The sequence below is a fragment of the Theobroma cacao genome, chromosome 1 (assembly GCF_053813885.1).
Source record: "Theobroma cacao isolate CCN51 chromosome 1, ASM5381388v1, whole genome shotgun sequence".
In the NCBI taxonomy this organism is placed as follows: Eukaryota; Viridiplantae; Streptophyta; class Magnoliopsida; order Malvales; family Malvaceae; genus Theobroma; species Theobroma cacao.
This window is the reverse complement of record NC_142639.1, coordinates 33,290,579-33,309,138: the sequence shown is the minus strand read 5'-3', so window position 1 is coordinate 33,309,138 and position 18,560 is coordinate 33,290,579. Positions and strand designations below refer to the sequence as shown.

Sequence of the window (18,560 nt, the reverse complement as noted above, 5' to 3'; positions counted from 1 at the left end):
TTATTATTGTTACTATTATATGTCTATTTTTATAATTAATTAGTTTATTAATATATATACTTAATAATAAGACAAGTGTCAATCTTTTAATTTTATTTGTGAATTTAAATGCTTTACTGTCATGAATAAGATAATTTGGTAATAAAAATCCTTATATTTTAAAAAATAAAATGATTTATATTATATACATATGAATTGCATGTACATATTCACAGCCTTCCCGGCAAAAACGTATAGAAGGAGAACAGTTAACCACAAGAAGCACCAAGAAAATGGCGAAATCCAAGGGTGCTCCGACGACTGCGTCTTTTTCAAACCAACCCCCAACCGCCCCTCCTCCCCACAATCCAAACAGCAACTACAACACTCACCGGAAAAAAGAAAAGCCTTCTTCATTTCCGCCTTGCTTTGTTCCATCAACCCATTCCATTTTCGTCCAACAGAAAATCGTCGCATTTCCCTCTCCAAAGCAATCTTCCCCTATCAATGCCGTTCCTCTATCACGACTTCGCTGGCGCCTTGGCATTGGGGTCAGAATCCTTCTCCAAAATGATGGGTCTCGTTTGATTTCAATCATTTTCTAGTGATTTTACATTTACCAAACAGAATGGTACGTCGACTTATGTAACTATGTCGAAGCATGTTAAAAAAATTCCTTACGTGATTAAAAATTTAAATTAAACTGGCGCAGGGGATGTCACGGGACATTGCTGCAGGTTCTCATGTATGGGTTGGAGACTCAGAATTAGCTTGGATTGATGGTATTGTAATTAACGTTTATGGAGCTGAAGCTGTGATTCAAACTAGTGATGGCAGGATGGTAGCACGAATCTATCTTTAAATTTTTTGTATTACTATCTTGTCCTATATATTAGTATTTTTTTATTGCATTCTGCTTCAGCCTTCATTATTAATTACAAGGAATCTTCCCTTTTGTTTTTTAAATTTCTTCACCATAATGTCCATCAGGTTACTACAAATTTGTCAAAAATATATCCAAAGGATGTGGAAGCTCCCGCTGGGGGTGTTGATGACATGACTAAACTGTCATACTTGCACGAGCCTGCCGTCCTCTACAATCTGGCCACCAGATATGAAATAAATGAAATTTATGTAAGATCAATTTCACTTTTAGTTTTGAATTTGTAACTGTTCACCCCGGTGAGAGAAAAGCATTAATTCCTGCTGCTATGGGCGGCTCTGTGGGTTAATATTTTTTACTCTCATGGCAGACATACTGCGGGAACATTCTCATTGCTATCAATCCGTTCCAAGCACTCTCACATTTGTATGATGTTTATTTGATGGAGCGCTATAAAGGAGCTCAACTTGGGGAGCTGAGCCCTCATGTTTATGCAATTGCTGATGTTGCATATAGGTAACCATATGATCCTATCTTTATTTGTGTACTAATTGTTTAAAGATCATGGAGCTTGTTCACTAAAAATTGCATAAATTTCAACTAGGGCAATGATTAAAGAGGGAAAAAGCAACTCTATACTGGTCAGCGGTGAAAGTGGGGCAGGTAAGACTGAAACCACCAAAATGCTTATGCGTTATCTTGCATTTTTGGGTGGCCATGCTGCTGCTGAAGGACGGACTGTTGAACAACAAGTTCTAGAAGTAAGCTGGATGATCTAACTCTATTCTGAACTGAAGTAAGCTAATGTTTCAATCTTTATCTTTGGGTTAGAGTCAAGTAAATGCTTGAAGCACAATTTGAGGATTAAAAAACTTTTGGAGTTGTCATTGTGTCATTAACTAAGGCTTTGTTTAGTTAATACTTTTGCTACTTTTTTTTTTTGTAAAAAATGAGTCCAAAGCAAAAGGAAAATAAATAAATAAATAAATAGAAAACTAAATGCAAATAGAAAAAGGCAAATAGCGAAAACATCAACCAAATAGAGCACAAGGCAATAACATAGCAAAGATCTTTAGCGTGTTCTGTAGTAGTAGGTGTAATTGTATGTCATAGCTGTGGGGTGCAATGACTACTTATAATAGTGTGATGTTACCCAAGAGTAGACTTAGGCATGCATAAAATCATTAGTATTAACTTATTAGTAAATGTTTTTGTGTTGCATGGCTTCTGCTTTAAGTGGTGAGCCACAAACATATCATTGCATTGTTTTTCAAAATAGGATGAACTCATAGGATTATGGAAAAAATAATCTACTTGTTTAACAGCCTGACAATTTCTACCCACATCATCAAGTGCTTGGAGAATTGTACCCCACAATAATATCCATAAATTATCCCTTTATTCCACTGTTGTTTAGCCAGAAAGACCCAGAGAAAGATTATCTCTAGGATAAAGATTAAAAGTGGCAAAAGGCATATATTTCCTCAAAACTTTAACCCAGGTATTCTCCCCAAAATACTAGCGTTAGCATATATAACAGATTTAGCATCACAGAAGAAATCTTGAACTTTTGTGGAGAAATCTGATGTGCGCAAAGAGGAGAGAGTATGTGCAATTAGGGGGCAGATATTGGCACATTTAGCATCACTTTATGAATCATTGAAGGATAAAAACGAAACTGCTTGAAGAGTTGCTATTTGAGTTTTCATGTCCAGTAGTTTCATAATAGAGCTATATTTCCTTTTGTCTTTGGGGGTCCTTTTCTGAAAACCGCTTGTGAATCAGTAATATGTTTATTTTGCTTATTTAGACTACAAAGTCAGGCTACCAAATACTTTTCCCCTGCATGCTGTCTCCCACAAATGTTAAACTAGAGCAGGCAGTGCGCTACAACATGGTTGACAGAGAAATATAGAATCCAAAACAGATGGAACACTATTTAACATGGTCACTTTCTTGAAATCAGATTATTAACTGCATAGATCTTGTTGTTAATCCAATTTGATCTTTAGGCCATTTCAAGCTGACAGTCCTTATGTTAAATCAATGCTTTCTAAAGCACATGCTTCAATCTAGATATAAAGGAATCTATTGTAACTAAGCTATGTTGAGGACCTTTTTGACCTCATCAGATACCCAAAGTTGAATCTAGAATTGAGTTTTTGCTACACACATGCCTTCTTAAGCCTGATTTCAATGTAAAAAACATTGTCCAATATTTTGGTAGAGTTAAAGAGCACTTATGTTTTAAGCCATTGTCTTTCAATACTGTAATTTTGATGGAAAATCACTTACTGAATTTTTTGGTTTAAGTGGTTTTCCACCTTGGGATTTTTTATGCTAAAAGTAACCGTCTTGTTACTATTTTACTCTTATCACATCTTCCTTTTTCTCTTTTAGTTGCATTTTTATCATCTCCTTTTCAATTTCATAGAAATCAGTGAGAATAATTAACAAATTTTGGGATCTATAACAAACTATTCGCAATATTGAATCAAACACCCAAAAGTATATGGAAAATTTAACTTTGCTTGTAGATAAATTTTCACTGCAATTTGTCTTATTTGACAAACCGATGCAGCCTAAGTCTTCCTTTCCCTTCATAGAAATTACATTTTGAAATTATTGCTAGTTATCAGTTCCTCATCTTTTGATATGCATTTTTTCACCTAGTTCTGAATGTTATGCACTATATGGCTTGATGCAGTCAAATCCTGTTCTTGAAGCATTTGGCAATGCAAAAACTGTCAAAAATAACAATTCGAGGTGAGAATTTGTCATGTTTGAAAATTTTGTACGATTTTTAAGCTTGCTAGTGTATTTGGTTCGTCATTGAACCCTAAATTTTAAGTTTTATTGACTGGTTTGTGCCAAAGACTAGCTTCTTTTTTATTTTGAGCTTCGCATGCAAGTTATACATAATTGTTCATTGATTCCATTTTAATTTTCATTTTGTTAACTTTTGAAGTTCAAGCTGTAAAGACAAAAAGGTTGTCCAAAATGGATTTGCTGCTGTAGTTTTATCTCGTTTACATAACTAAGCTTAGAAGTTCCTTAATAAGTTTGGTACTTCTTGAAAGATAATCAAACTAACAAAATCTTGATAGCTTCTCTCTCGTTATGAAATTCTTTCTGCTTATAAGAGCAAATTCTGACAGCTTGAATGATCTCTTTTCTGTCATGTATTTGCATACTTGTTGACATTCTCTTCATTATGTTGGCACAGTCGTTTTGGAAAATTTGTTGAGATTCAATTTGATAAGCATGGACAAATATCAGGGGCAGCCATCAGAACTTATCTCCTAGAAAAATCTCGTGTATGCCAAATTTCAGATCCTGAACGGAACTACCACTGTTTTTACCTTCTTTGTGCTGCACCACTGGAGGTTGGTATTTAGCTTGATTCTACATTGTTGATTGCATAGCTCTTTAATAAGTTTTCATGAAATTTTGTCACATCATTCCAGCTGACCAGTATTTTAAGTCTTATCAGGAGATTGAGAGATATAAGTTGGGGGATCCTAAGTCGTTTCATTATCTTAATCAATCTAATTGCTATGAACTGGTTGGTATAAGTGATGCCCACGATTATCTTGCCACCCGGAAAGCTATGGATATTGTTGGGATAAGTGAGAAAGAACAGGTCTCTTGTCTGCTATGTAGCTTGATATACTTTAGCTATTTGTGTTAAGCATCTTTATGTAGCTAGACTGGGAATAATCTCTCTCTCTCTCTCTCTAGCAGGAGGCAATTTTCAGAGTTGTGGCTGCAATTCTTCATCTTGGCAATATTGCATTTGCTAAGGGAGAAGAAGATTCATCCATATTACAGGATGACGAATCCAAATTCCATCTTCAAATGACAGCAGAGCTACTTATGTATGTCTCTAACCTTGGTTCTCTCATGGCCTGCTGTTTCCCTCCCCTTCCTGTGTCTCTATATTAGCAGATTGGCTGATCCTTATTTCAGGTGCAATCCTCAAGCATTGGAAGTTGCACTATGTAAGCGCGTAATGATAACCCCAGAAGAAATTATAGAAAGGAGTCTTGATCCACTTGGTGCAGCAGTTAGCAGGGATGGTTTAGCAAAGACAATATATTCCCGCTTGTTTGACTGGCAAGATTCTGGACCATTTTTGCAGTTTTCTAATGCATTTATACTGGATGGATTTCTTCCTTTTAATGAAGTTGTTACATAATGCCTCATTTCTATTACATGCAGGTTGGTTAACAAAATCAATGTCTCCATTGGGCAAGATCCTCATTCAGAATGTCTCATTGGAGTCCTTGACATTTATGGTTTCGAAAGCTTTAAAATTAGCAGGTAATGCCTGATGACACCAGTGTATGTGTGCTTGTATTAGTGTGAAAAACGAAAACCATATGAATTGCATCATCAGTAATCTTTGGTCTTTAGCCCAAGCTACAATGGTGTCTTAACTTGGCAACCTCCCTGGCTAGCATTACCACTGCAATTTGTTATTCATATTAAGTTACCATATAAGAGACAATTTTTTTTCTATAAATATGTGCATTCAAGTCCTAAACTTTTGTCTCTCATATTCTGAATGTGATGATCTCCATCCAGCAACTAAAGGTTTTTACCCATTTATGATCCTGCAGAAGGCAAGATCCTAGATAGGGTTATTTGGAAATAGTTTCAGAAGTTAGTAGATTTGCAGAGAGCACCCATTTCCAAAGACAAACTGGGATATTTTTTTGGATGCTTGTCGATCTAATGCATTTACCACACTACTAGATAAGGGAATCTAATTTACATTAGAAATGAGTGGTGACTTTTTGAACCAGTTACTTTCCTCTGAGCATCTTAGATTAATATCTATCTACCACAACCGCCATGGTTATTACATTGACTGTCAAGAATTCAATTGAGAAGACCTTTATCCTTTTTCTGGTATGATTCTTTTATCAATGGGATAAGGAAGTTGGACATGGACCTTCTAGTACTGAGTTGTTTACTCTAGCATTTAACCTTTTGATAAAAAATGGATTGCATATATCTTCTCCTTCACTGCCTTCCTGTGCAATATTTTAAACAGTCTCTGTGGTTTTAAACAATGAACAAGTGAAGTGTGGCCAACTAAGGGGCATAATGGACCAACATTGTAATTTTTTTAAAACAATGATTTTATGACGGTGCTGTATGTATCTTTTGGGGGTTAGAAAATTTTATTATGAGTTGTTTAGACTTATAAGAACTGTTGTGAGATTAAAGATTCCAAGGCTTATTTATGATTTTTTGAAATTTTATGAATTATAAAGTAATAGATTAAGCATGTTTAGAGCTACATATGTATTCTAGTTTTAATGCGTTACTCTTTTCAGTTTTGAGCAGTTTTGTATAAACTTCACCAACGAAAAGCTGCAACAACATTTCAACCAGGTATGAGGTTAGTTTCATGTGACAACTTTATTTTTAGTTCAATCTTCCAATGTGTGTACTGAGTATGATGATACAATTCAGCATGTATTCAAGATGGAGCAAGCTGAGTACCAAAATGAGGAAATAGATTGGAGCTATGTAGAGTTTGTTGATAATCAAGATGTCTTGGATCTTATCGAAAAGGTTGCGTACCGTCCTTTTAACTGTTCACTTCTCTTTGAATTTGTCAAGTGTGTCTACTTTTACCTTTTTCCTGCACCTTCCAGTTATTGTTTGTCCTTTGGTAGTCTCCCTACTGAAAACTTAGCTAAAAGATAAACTAGCCCACACCTGCCTGAATGAAACATGGATGGGATCACTTAAGTTAAAGCCTCTTGATCATGACACCAGTCACTGCATATAACCTGGAGTGCGGAGAGAAAACCCTTCATACTAGGGCTAGTGTTGCTTATTTTTCCCAGAAGATTAAAAATATCATATGCATTTTGAAATTTTGATGTTCAAATTGTGTACCATTTTCCATTCAGATTACTGTATTATATGGCCTTTAACCTATTGATATACATATGATACACATATCTTAAACTTCATGATTTTCACAGAAATGTTTCGGGCTTCTGCATGCAATTTAACAAAAGCTTGTAATAGCAATATTATTAGCATGATGGGGATAAAATCCTGAATCCATCAGGCCAATATGGGGAGTGCGCTCTTATGATCGCTCAAGGAGGTGATTAGGCCCAGGCAATGCCTGGGGATACCTCTGATTGTATTAATAAAAAAAAAAATTATAGTAGGATGACATGAAAGAGAAAAAGGGTGCCACAAGCATCAAGTGGTGCCCGTCATTCAGCTTTATATTGCATGAATTACATCTGATCTGCAATTCATTGTAATAGTTTAGAACTTTAATGAAGAGACTTCTCTATTTACAAAATCAATGGCAGAAGAAAGATAGCCAAGAGGGAGGGGATGGGGGTGACCCTTCCTAGTAAGTCACTCTGCAACCCCACCTGAGCAAAAAGAAAGGGAAATTTTGGTAGAAGAGCAGAGCACCTTCTCTAGTCTAATAGGAGCAACTACCAGAAAGGAGAAGTGATGGAGACAAAGAGTTTTTCAATGCCTTCATTCTTTTCCAACAAGATATGTATAAATGACATTTACTTAAAAGAATCTCTGGGCAACCTTTAATTATGTTTAAAAGAAATTTAAAGATTTTGCCAACAATGGTCTTTGTTCTGCTTGAGGATAGGAGACACTAGAGGGTTGTCACTATCAGCAGTACAGATGGTGATAACTTGCGGTACATTTGTTAGTCAATGTTCTGATGATGACAGATAGTCTATTAATTGTCAGATTTACAGTCAGCATTTTTTTGTGCATTGATTTTTATTTTCAAGTTCATCTTATCTTAAAAAAACTACTGTGAATGGTGGTCTTCATTAAATTTAACAATCCACAATAATACCTTCGCCTGTTCTTTTCTTTTCTTTAGTCTTCTTGCAGTAAATCAGCTGCTGCTGCTACTATCCAAACAGTACAAAACCAAATTGAATTTGTCTAAAATATATATAATATACTTTAGTTTCAACTCTCAAAGCTTATGAGCATTAATTTGGTTCATTGTGTTCTAGAAATCTGTTTGGCCTGCTACCAGTCTGCTTTAGGCTAGAGAGCCTCCTTTACTGAGGCCGTTTTCCAAAATCATTATTTTAAATTTGATTTTGATAACTTTCTGGTGCGAAAAGGATTGATGCCTATTAGAGCATGGAGTGAGATGGTAAGCCGACAACATTGTTTTTATGAAGTTTCTTTTGAGGCTATTGTTTCGCTACTGGAGCAGAGGTCCCAAAATTGGGTATGGCAATATTTCTGGAGTGGTGCTACTTATCTTTTTGGATCATAATGTGGAGTAGACTACTGTTGTCTGGTTTTTTCTTTTTAAGCCATAGCCTTGGTGACTTACCTTATCCAGTACAATTGTTATTGCATGTATTGATTAATTATTGCCATGAAAAGGCTCCTTCATCCTGGTTTTGTTTTATTATAGGGTTATCTTTTTTTGTTCCATATTTTTTAGCATGTGCACATTATCTGCTGAATTAGCATTTTCTTTTCTCAGATTCCTAATTTCTAGTGCTTCTGCAGAAACCAGGTGGGATCATTTCTCTTCTTGATGAAGCATGGTATGATAACATTTCTTTACATTTGCTATAACATTGAAGGAATGCTGTTTTTGAATTAGCATATTTCCTAATTCATTATCCAGTTCAGATGGCGGCGTTTATAGCGTCTAATGTTTTCATCTTTTGTCTTGATCTGCTTACATGGTTGGCATTTTCATTTTACAGTATGTTTCCAAAATCAACCCATGAAACCTTTGCACAAAAGCTATATCAGACATTCAAGGATCACAAACGCTTTGTAAAGCCAAAATTGGCTCGCACAGAGTTTACCATTGCTCATTATGCAGGAGAGGTGAGTTATGGTTCCTTGAACTTTTCCAGATAACAGTTTTGCAATGTTAAATGTCATTGCACTTAGTATTATTATTCCATGCATTATTTGCAGGTCCAATATCAGTCTGATCAGTTTTTAGACAAAAACAAAGACTATGTTGTGCCTGAACATCAGGATTTGTTGAGTGCTTCCAAATGTTCTTTTGTAGCAGGCCTTTTCCCTCCACTTTCTGAGGAGACTGCTAAATCTGGCAAGTTCTCATCTATTGGTTCTCGTTTTAAGGTATCTATCTTGGCTATCATTTTCATAAACTAGTCATTGGAATTTCTTTTATACTCTCAGATATGTTGAGAGCTAAATGATTTATTGAGCCATGCCGTGTGTTCTCAAGATTTCAATGTTTCTGCGCTCTGAAAGGTGAAATCTCATGTTTTGACCTCCTTGCTGCAGTTACAATTACAGCAACTGATGGATATACTAAACTCTACTGAACCCCACTACATCAGATGTATAAAGCCAAACAATGAATTAAAACCTGCACTATTTGAGAATGTCAATGTCTTGCAGCAACTACGTTCTGGTGTAAGTATACTTGGTATCTCTATGCTGTATCACATTATTCATTAGTCAACTTGTGTGCATTCCACACTAACTGTTACTTGTATAGGGTGTTCTAGAGGCAATCAGAGTCAAGTGTGAGGGATACCCTACTCATAGAACCTTTACTGAATTTCTAAACCGATTTGCTATTCTTGCACCAGAAATTTTGGAAGGGAAGTGAGTATTACTCTACATCCCCAATTGATTAGAAACAGGAAAAATGCATATGCATAATTTTTTCTCAGTATGCTTGGTAAAGTTCTAATTTTGAAGTTATTGCGTTCATCGACAGTTATGAAGAAAAGGTTGCATGCAAATGGATTTTGGAAAAGGTGGGGCTTACAAGGTTTCAGGTAATTCCAGAACTTTCCACTTTCCTCTGCTCTTTTTGATAAACAAATTTTGAAACTAAATTAACACAAGTGAAGAAAGGAAATGGTTAGATTGTGGACCTGCTAAAGCCACATCATCTGACAAATTGCTAGCCGGAGGGCCTTGAGATCATGATCATGGTTTAAGTGTTCAGGCTTCAGTATTTCTGATGTTTTAAATGTAGTTCAAGGCAAATTCTAATCTTAGGTTCTAGAAAATATTTGTGGTTGTAAATGTTCATGTATTGAGATTCATTTGCAAGAGCATGTATACAATGAGCCATAAATTGTTTTGGCAGATAGGGAAAACCAAGGTTTTCCTAAGAGCTGGTCAGATGGCAGAGTTAGATGCACGGAAGGGGAAAGTACTTGGCGAGTCGGCAATGGTTGTTCAAAAGCAAATTAGATCTCATTTAAGTCGTAAACGTTATGTTTGTATGCGCAAGGCTTCTATGCATATACAAACTGCTTGGAGGGGTGAGTTTAAATTAGAATTATTCAGCTGATTTATGTTGTTAGATTAATTTGGTTAGTTCCTATCAATCTCTAATCAACCCATGTGTTTTTTGTTGCCCTTGGCCTGTAGGGGTGACTACCTGCATGTGATAATTATTTGCATTGATCTTATTGTTGTATCTTCTAGGAAAGCTGGCTCGTGAATTATATAAAGACATGAAAAATGAGGCAGCTGCTGTCCAAATTCAGAAAACTTTTCGCAGACAAGTAGCTAGAAGAAACTACATTGATGCCAAATCCTCAGCAATTGTCTTGCAGACAGGACTCCGGGCCATGGTTGCTCGTAATGAATTGAGATATAAAGCGCAAAACAAGGCTGCAGTTATTATTCAGGTTATTGCCTAGTTGATAATGTAACGCCTAAAGAATATTGTTTATCATGTTTACAAGTTGCCGATTTCAAACAAATGCCTGCAGGCATATTGGCGACGTCATAGTGCTCTTTCATTCTATAAGAAGATAAAAAAAGCATCAGTTCTTTCGCAGAGCATGTTTAGGAGACGAACTGCCAGGAGAAACCTTAAGGAGCAAAAGATGGTAGGTTTTGTTTTACTTCTGTGGTTAAGTTTGTAACAAGCATTTAATTACAATTGTCACAGCTTTTGTACACAAGCACAAGTACATTTAAATGTAACCATGTGCACAACTGGCTGGTTTCCATCATGCATTGGTCAATGTTGGAGTTAGGGCATGTCAACTTGCTCATCTATGAAATTCTAAAATGAAAGTTGTGAGCATCAGTGCAACAGTTACATATGGCTTATACAACATTTTGCAGTTATTGGTTGTCGATAATACAGAAATGCAAGTTTTCTTTAACACCAGCGATAATGAGATGGTACTTTATTTCTCATTAGGAAAAGGTATTTGATTTTACACTAAGCATTAGGGTACTAGCAATATTTTTTAATGTGTATATTAATGTTTATAGCAATCTCATCAAAGAAAAGGGAAACTGAAAGTTTGATCTTGTTAGGCTTCCTGAAAAGTTAGCTGGTGAAAATGAAAAGGAGTTGGATATCTAGATAGATGATGCTGATTAGTCAAGGATTGTTTTCTTTGATATGCCAGGTTTATAACACCCCAACACTGCCAATATAAAGTTTTTGAAGCTAAATTGTGGGAAAGATGCATAAATACCAATATATAGGTAAGTGAATAGGACCAAAGCAAAACAACATGGGTGGCTACAGTTTGATATTGAACTTTCACCATAGGATACATCTTGCTTTAGCAGGAAAAATATTGTCCATATTAGTGACCCATACTGATGAGATTCTGTTTATGAGACCAAAGGGCTAGTTAATACAAGTGATGCATGAGTTTGATTATTTTGAAGACCTAGAACAACTGCAAGATGTCTTTGATGGTCCTTTGGTGAAAAGTTAGTGTCTGGTTAGATGATGGTGTGATGGACAAATCTTCTAGTTCAAGAGCTAACACTGAGAACTAAAAGCAATAAATATATAGAAGAAAAATTTAAAATAAAATCTTCTTTTATTTTAAGTTTGTTGTCCTTGAAATATTTTTTAATTGCATCACAAAGAAGGTTCTGTACTTATAAAGTGTAATTAGCATAGCAGAAGTGGTAGGGCTCAAATTACACCACATTTAGCCCACCCCATTCCTATACCCAAACATTGGAACAAGGCTTTTGACTTTTCAAGAATTTCATTTACTGCTTTTTGTTTCATGTTCCATTTTTTCTCTTGTTGGTTAATTTTCATCATATATAAAAGTTGTAAGCATGCACTCTAACAATTATCTATATTTTTAACTTCAGCCAGTAGAATTCCACCTGCTCTGATCTTGGTTAGCTTTGGTACAAGTTTCCCTGTGTCATTGCGAGGTCTTGCTAACTAATTGGTAGCATAAAATTTGAAAAAAGGAGTTGAGAAGTCAGAGGCCTTCCTTTCCAAACTTAAAAAACGAAAACCTCCCCTACATTTGTGTTGGGTCAAAGTCTTTTAAGTGTTCTCATACCTTTGACTTATTTTCTTTTGTAATGAAAAGCTTTAAGTTAAAATAGTTGAGTAGCTGTAATTTCTCACCAAATAGTTGGTCTTGAGTTTAAAAGGGAAACCTATTATCTTCTCACCAAATGAGTAACTTTGGGTTCTCTCGCTTATCATTCTTTTTCACTTCAAAATAAAGTTTGGATATATAGCTAGAGATATTAAAGAGACATATAAGAGCGAAGCTTGTTTACCACTTAATTTTAGTACCTTATATGCACGTGCGCATATGTGTAAGTACACTACATGTAATGCATTATCACTATGAAGGCATCTTTCTATTGGTACTTAAACAATCCATATCTTATGCATTTAAATTCTGCCAATCTTTTTCTACATAAGTGCTTAATTTGATTCAGTAAAATCAAGAATGATTGTTGAGATGAGCAATTTGCTTCTCAACTATTTTCATAAGTGAATGTTGTATCATTTTGGAATTATACTTTACAAAGGGTGGAAGCATTAGCTTCTAACAAATTTTGGGTTTTCATTTCATCCCATCTGCACATGCATTAATGTGCATTACAATTTTCTTCAGGCTGGAAGAGACAAAGAAGAGGATGGAACTCTAGAACAAGTGGACAAACTGACATACAAAGAGCCAGAAAAACAATTGATCGTAAGATGTCTGCTAGCCTTCTTGTCATGTGTGCTACATGTGTGTTAATATTATTGGTACTTTGACAAAAAAATTATTAATACACTTTATTTAATTATAAATGTAGAATTATAGGTAAATATCAGTGCTCTGGATGTTTTTCTTCTAAACTAATTCCTTGGATATATCCTAGACTGCACAAATACATGAAAGTTTGATCTATGTTGGATTTGCTCTGATCTATCTTCCTAAGAAGAAGTCTTAGACTTTTAAATGTAAATTTTTTTCCATATTACAAAACTCGAAAACATTAATAAGATAAAAAATTAATTTTTAAATTTATGCCATTAAATGCTAGTTTTAGAATTAAGACAGGTAACTGAAACTAGGGAAGTTTATAACAAATCAAATTTGAATTACAGGTGAGAGGACCAACATTTTACTACCCTTGAAATTTCATTAAATGTTTAGTGACTTTTTTAGAATTTTGAAATAAATTTTTAGTGACTTATTACTATTGCAATTAGAAAAGACAAATAGATTTAGAATTAGAAACTGACCAACCAAAGTTCGAGAATTTATGAGTCAGTAACTCTTGAAGGATGTTTTAGAAATGTAATAAACATTGATGTGCTTTCCTGTCCAAATAAAAGGTTTCATCAAGGTCTGAACTTATATATATGTTAAAGATTGTAGATAGTGTACATTATAGGTATTAAAGATCATATATCCAAACATAAATGTATGCACCCAGTTTTTTATACGTATATAATTTTTATCTGAATGTGTGGTGCATGCATGCAGAGCTGCAGTTTTGTGACTTTTAATACACTTTTAAGTAAGGCACTTCAAACTATGAATTTCAGCACTTTCTGAGTATCGGGCAGTGTTAAAATTGAAATGGTTTTTCCTCCATTGCTTTATTCAATGTATTGGAAATTGCCTGGATGATCATAAAAAAATGCTTATCAGTGGTCCTGATGGTGATGAGGATTGCTGTTATATTTTTCATGATTAAATTTCTCTCATTTGGTATGATCTCTAACTGAAGTTCTTGTATGTGTATAGTTCGAAGGACAAGAGAAAGCCGAGTTCCACCATTCTCCCCTAGCTCTAGCTGTGCCAAACCAAGCAGACAAAACCAATGCATTTCCTGTTAGAGAGCATGAGGTTACAGAAAAAGCATATGAATTTTGTCCTATCATTGAAGAAATATCAAGACCCATCCAAAATGCTTCAAAGATTGAGATTCTTACGAAAGAAGTGGAAAAGCTAAAGGTACTGCTAATATAACTCTTATTCTTCTTTGAGTAAGAAAAAGGCGTGAGCCTAATAAATTTTCATAAATAAGGTTCATGCCATCTCAAAATATGGCTACTGAATTTTCACTGACCTGTAAAGTGGTATATTCTCAAAATTGTGATGTGATAGAACCCTGCAGATTGTGCGGATATAACAAATATTGAATGTGCAGAAATTAAACTAAACATCATACAAATATTAAATAACTCAGACGCTTAGAATTTTGAGTTATTTTAATTCAGCTTGAAATGTGAATGATCAAAAGGAAGAGATGGTTCTTTATCTTCCTTGATACAACCTCCATGGTACTTAACCCTCTGTGTAACTTCGCTAACTCATTCTCTTCTGGACCTGGATCAATGAAAATAAAATAGGGAGCATCTGAATATCTATCTAACATAACTTCCAGTCTTGTATCTTTTAAAATTCTGTTAACATAGCTAGGATAATGCTGCTTCTCATGCTACTGATGGATGCCTTAGTGGGCACACATGTCCCTGTTCTGAAGCACAGAGATGAAAGGTGCTCATTGACATTTCCTGATGTTTTCATCAATTAGTTCCATCCAATTCTTAGTACTGAAGACAATGCTTTAGCAACGCATATGATTATTGAAATTAGTAGTTCTACATGGTTAACAAATCATGTGCAATCTGGACAGGGTTCTGTCACTGTACGGTTTCGTATTTAGCTTGACATGCCTGACCATATCTTAATTGGGATACATATTTTCCAAGTTTCAAAGTTCAGACTTTTTAATGTTGTTTTCACTAAGTGTGCTTTTATGTCTTACAGGCCCTCTTGCTAGCAGAAAAGAAAAGAGCTGATGAATCTGAAAAGAAACATGCTGAAGCCCAAGAATTAAGTGAGAAAAGACACAAGAAATTAGAAGAAACTGAAAGAAGAGTTTATCAGCTTCAAGACTCTTTGAACAGGTAGTATTTTTCATCGCCCGTTAAAGTGTAATCTTACAATTTATTGAAGTTAGTCTCAGATAACTTGCTCCGCTTTGTGTTTGGAAGTTGTTCTGGGTTCTAATTATTGGCTGGCTAAACAGAGTTATATTTGATCTGTAGTCAGTGAATAAATTATCATCCGTATGGACAGAGTTTACCCTGTGTACTTTTGGTACATAAAATGTGTCAGTTAAGATGATTATTGTAACAAATGAAGCTTCTGGTCACATGCTGATTTTTAGATTTTAGAAGAATTGTTCCCTGTACACTTTTAGATCTCCAGAATGGACTTTCACTATGGCTAAGATGAGCACTACCACTTCTAAACTGCAGCAGTTAGAAGGAAGCCAAGTGATTCTTTTGGCTGTGAAAGTTACTTTAACTTGTGGTTCCATCTATTCTCCTTTGCTCTGTATTTCAGTAGCACAATGTCACCCTCATGTTGTCAAAGAGTTTTTCTATAAAAGATATCTAATTTGGTTTATAAGGGGGAAAATCCTTGAGATAGAGATACAAAATCCTATAGGATCATTACTTCTTATATAGTTCCTGGGTAGTTGCCCCTTATATATGAATTTTGTTATAGGATCAGGTTTTTAAGCTCAAAAATACCATATTGATATTTTTGGGTTGATAACCTAGCAGAAGTCTTGCTTCGTGCTGTATTGATGAAAAACAAGGACTTTAAGCTTAAAAACAGTAAAGATAGTATTTATTCTAATCCCTTTTAATGATGATTACTACTGAACTTATTGATTATTTGAAATTTGTTCATTTCTGCAAGAGCTTGATCTCATGTATGATTATACAGTAAAGTTGATTCTAGCAAAGAGATAATGTTATTCTTTACCACTCTTTAAGACTATTAAATTGTAATTGACTTTGTGACATTGATTCCTTGAATGTTACTGACATTGTGCTATAGGAACTTCAGCTGTGATACTTCCTCTGGATTTTTCTATTGATATGAGTAGGTTGATTTAAACAGATGCCGAGGGCTGTTTGTGCAATAGATGATTCTTTTTCGTTGAATCAATTTGATTTTATATACCAAAAATAAATAAATAAATTATAAAATAAAAAGGAAACTACAGTACTCTGATGTTAAAGAGACGTTTTCTCCTGGTGAGGTCATAGAAGGTGATTAGACTATATGGTTGCACAAGGATAAATTTTACTTCGTATTAATAAATTTTTTACTTGTTAACTTGTCTAAAAGTGGACAATTGCACACTTAAAAGTTTTCAACTTTTCATGAAAGAAAATGTTTTTGTGGGTCAAGATCAGTAATGAAACGACATACTCTGTTTGTTCTGCTAGGTTGTTGACATGGTGTACCTTGCTTTAGTTGAAAGAACTCTGCATGAAAATAAGGATATCATATGAAAAATAATGAGGGAAAAAGATTATTAGCAACAATAGTTGCCAAGTAGGGCTGAATTACATTGATAATATCAAACTTCTCTATGAATGTTTTATATCTGCATTGGTACTGGCTACAAGTTACAACTCAATGAAGTTCCTGCTTCCTTGTTAACTAATGCTAGTTCTGATCTTTCTATGTCCCAGGCTATTGTTTTGTATGTCTGACCAATTTTCACAACTGAAAAAAATTTTACGTTCTCCATCAAATTCGACATCAACCTCTCAGCCCATTGTTCGAGACAATTCCTTTGATACTTCTGACAACTCTGATGCTTCATCAAGTGACTCAGATTTCACATTTCCAGCTCCAGTTCTTACTTCAGCTAACATCTCTTCTCTCCCTCCTAATGCTCTCCAGCGGACTGTTAAGGATGTTTCAGCCACTGAAACAGGTTAGCCTCGCTTTTGTGGTGCCAAATGCAGTTTGTGCTTGGACTCAGCTTCAACTAAGTACATATTAGATAAGACAAATAAAACAGCTGTCTTACGGAAATGATCTCTTTTAGGAGAAATTTTGCCTGAGTTAGCAATTCATTCCCTTAAATTTTAAGATTTTTCTACTAATAAAATTTGTTATGTTTCAAAGTTAGATCACAGTTATGTTTGATGATGGGAGGATGTGCTGGTAGTAACTGTGTCACGTTTCTTAGTTTTGGAGGTTGCATTGTGCAGGTTCTGAAGACAGTGATAAGGAGGGAGCATTTGATGACTACTTCTGATGGATCTTGTTGTGCTAGTTGCCTGTTATGTAGATGACAGATTAAACATAGTTTTACTAGCATTATAGTGTAGACAGCAAACTCAAACGGGTTGTTACACACACCACATACAAAATTGTAAATAGCAGTAAGATTCTTAGGATTCTTTAGGGTAATTAATCAGCTAATTCTTTGAAAATGTCATTTCCTAGGAGATCTGCTTTGCTTTTGTCTGTTCACTGACATTCGCTGTGATTTCACTTGTCTCTAACAAGGGGTCGGAAGTGCCAAGACGAGTATGTTGAAGATTATAGCATTTTTAGTTCTCTGCATTGTCTATATATCATTTTGGTAATGAAAAACGAAATGAACCATAAACGAGATGCTTAGTATACTTCATCAAAGTCAAGCATTATTCAGAAGTAGACAGGAGGCTGCAAAAAGTGGCAATCAAGAAGAATCAAAAGGGCACTATAAGGTGGCTGAAATAGGCCAATCCCATCAAGGTTTGACTTGCCATGCATGTTAGCACTTACGCTAATGTAATGTCATCATCAAATCCTTGTCCAATGTAACGGACCTCTTCTAACCTCGTAATCCTTGTCCAATGCAACGGACCTCTTCTAACCTTGTAATCAACTTACCGTAAGCCCTAGAACAAACAATATTGATCCTTGCCTCATCGTCCAACAGTTATGTAGACTCTCTTTTTGATGCTTCAAGATACATTTAGAGGAAAAATTGATAGCTAGCATGGAATCACTGAAATGTTGATAATCTTACTCCTTCGATGGGATGCTGTGGATTCTTTATCTGAAATATACCAATTAGCCTCACTCCCCCCCCCCCCCCCCCCCTCCCTTTTTTTTTTTTTTTTTCTTTTCTGTTAAGTTCTGAAACCTCTAATTAATTTTGCATTGCATTGTGTATATTTGTGCTTGGATAGGCATTGATGTACTTAATTTTTTCTTCTGTGACATGAACGATATTCTATGTAGAAACTGGGGGCGGTGCAAGTTATTCTCATGCTTGCTGCAATGAAGAGTTGACAGTGTTTGTAAGCTCGTGATTAGCGCACAGCATGTACTAATTAGGGTGGATAATGCCTATGGTTCTATTCTTATTTGATGTTTAATGCAAACAGGAATTAGTTAGCTACTACGCACTTTATTAATTCTTAACTTAGAGATAAAGCTGTACATGATAAAGTTTTTTTTTTTTTTAGAAAAAGGAACCTCTCAAATGTGTATTAATCATACCCCAACAACTTGACATTGGCACAAATTAAGAAAGCTTCGTAATAATATATATACATATATAGCAGTTAAGTGCTATCCAGAAATAGAACCAACAG

The 18,560-nt window shown here is 35.1% G+C and overlaps 1 protein-coding gene across 1 annotated transcript; it reads left to right on the top strand.

Moving 5' to 3' along the window:
* The first annotated feature begins 487 nt into the window (after positions 1-487).
* XIJ (P-loop containing nucleoside triphosphate hydrolases superfamily protein) lies at positions 488-17,526 on the top strand. The gene is made up of 27 exons (XM_018114336.2): positions 488-610; positions 692-820; positions 970-1,113; positions 1,233-1,378; positions 1,467-1,623; positions 3,570-3,628; positions 4,089-4,248; positions 4,356-4,505; positions 4,607-4,740; positions 4,832-4,978; positions 5,084-5,185; positions 6,208-6,265; positions 6,347-6,448; positions 8,414-8,451; positions 8,617-8,743; positions 8,837-9,007; positions 9,176-9,307; positions 9,393-9,502; positions 9,618-9,678; positions 9,996-10,173; positions 10,340-10,545; positions 10,630-10,749; positions 12,766-12,846; positions 13,894-14,103; positions 14,923-15,062; positions 16,653-16,900; positions 17,181-17,526. The coding sequence occupies exons 1-27, from the start codon at positions 608-610 to the stop codon at positions 17,225-17,227; spliced, it is 3,360 nt and encodes a 1,119-aa protein (XP_017969825.2). The 5' UTR covers positions 488-607; the 3' UTR covers positions 17,228-17,526.
* The last annotated feature ends 1,034 nt before the right edge of the window (positions 17,527-18,560 follow it).

Excerpts from the sequence above, each read along its gene's own strand:
- XIJ (XM_018114336.2), top strand. Across the intron at positions 1,114-1,232 it reads ATGAAATAAATGAAATTTAT|ACATACTGCGGGAACATTCT; the intron begins GTAAGATCAATT and ends CTCTCATGGCAG. Across the intron at positions 4,249-4,355 it reads TTTGTGCTGCACCACTGGAG|GAGATTGAGAGATATAAGTT; the intron begins GTTGGTATTTAG and ends AAGTCTTATCAG.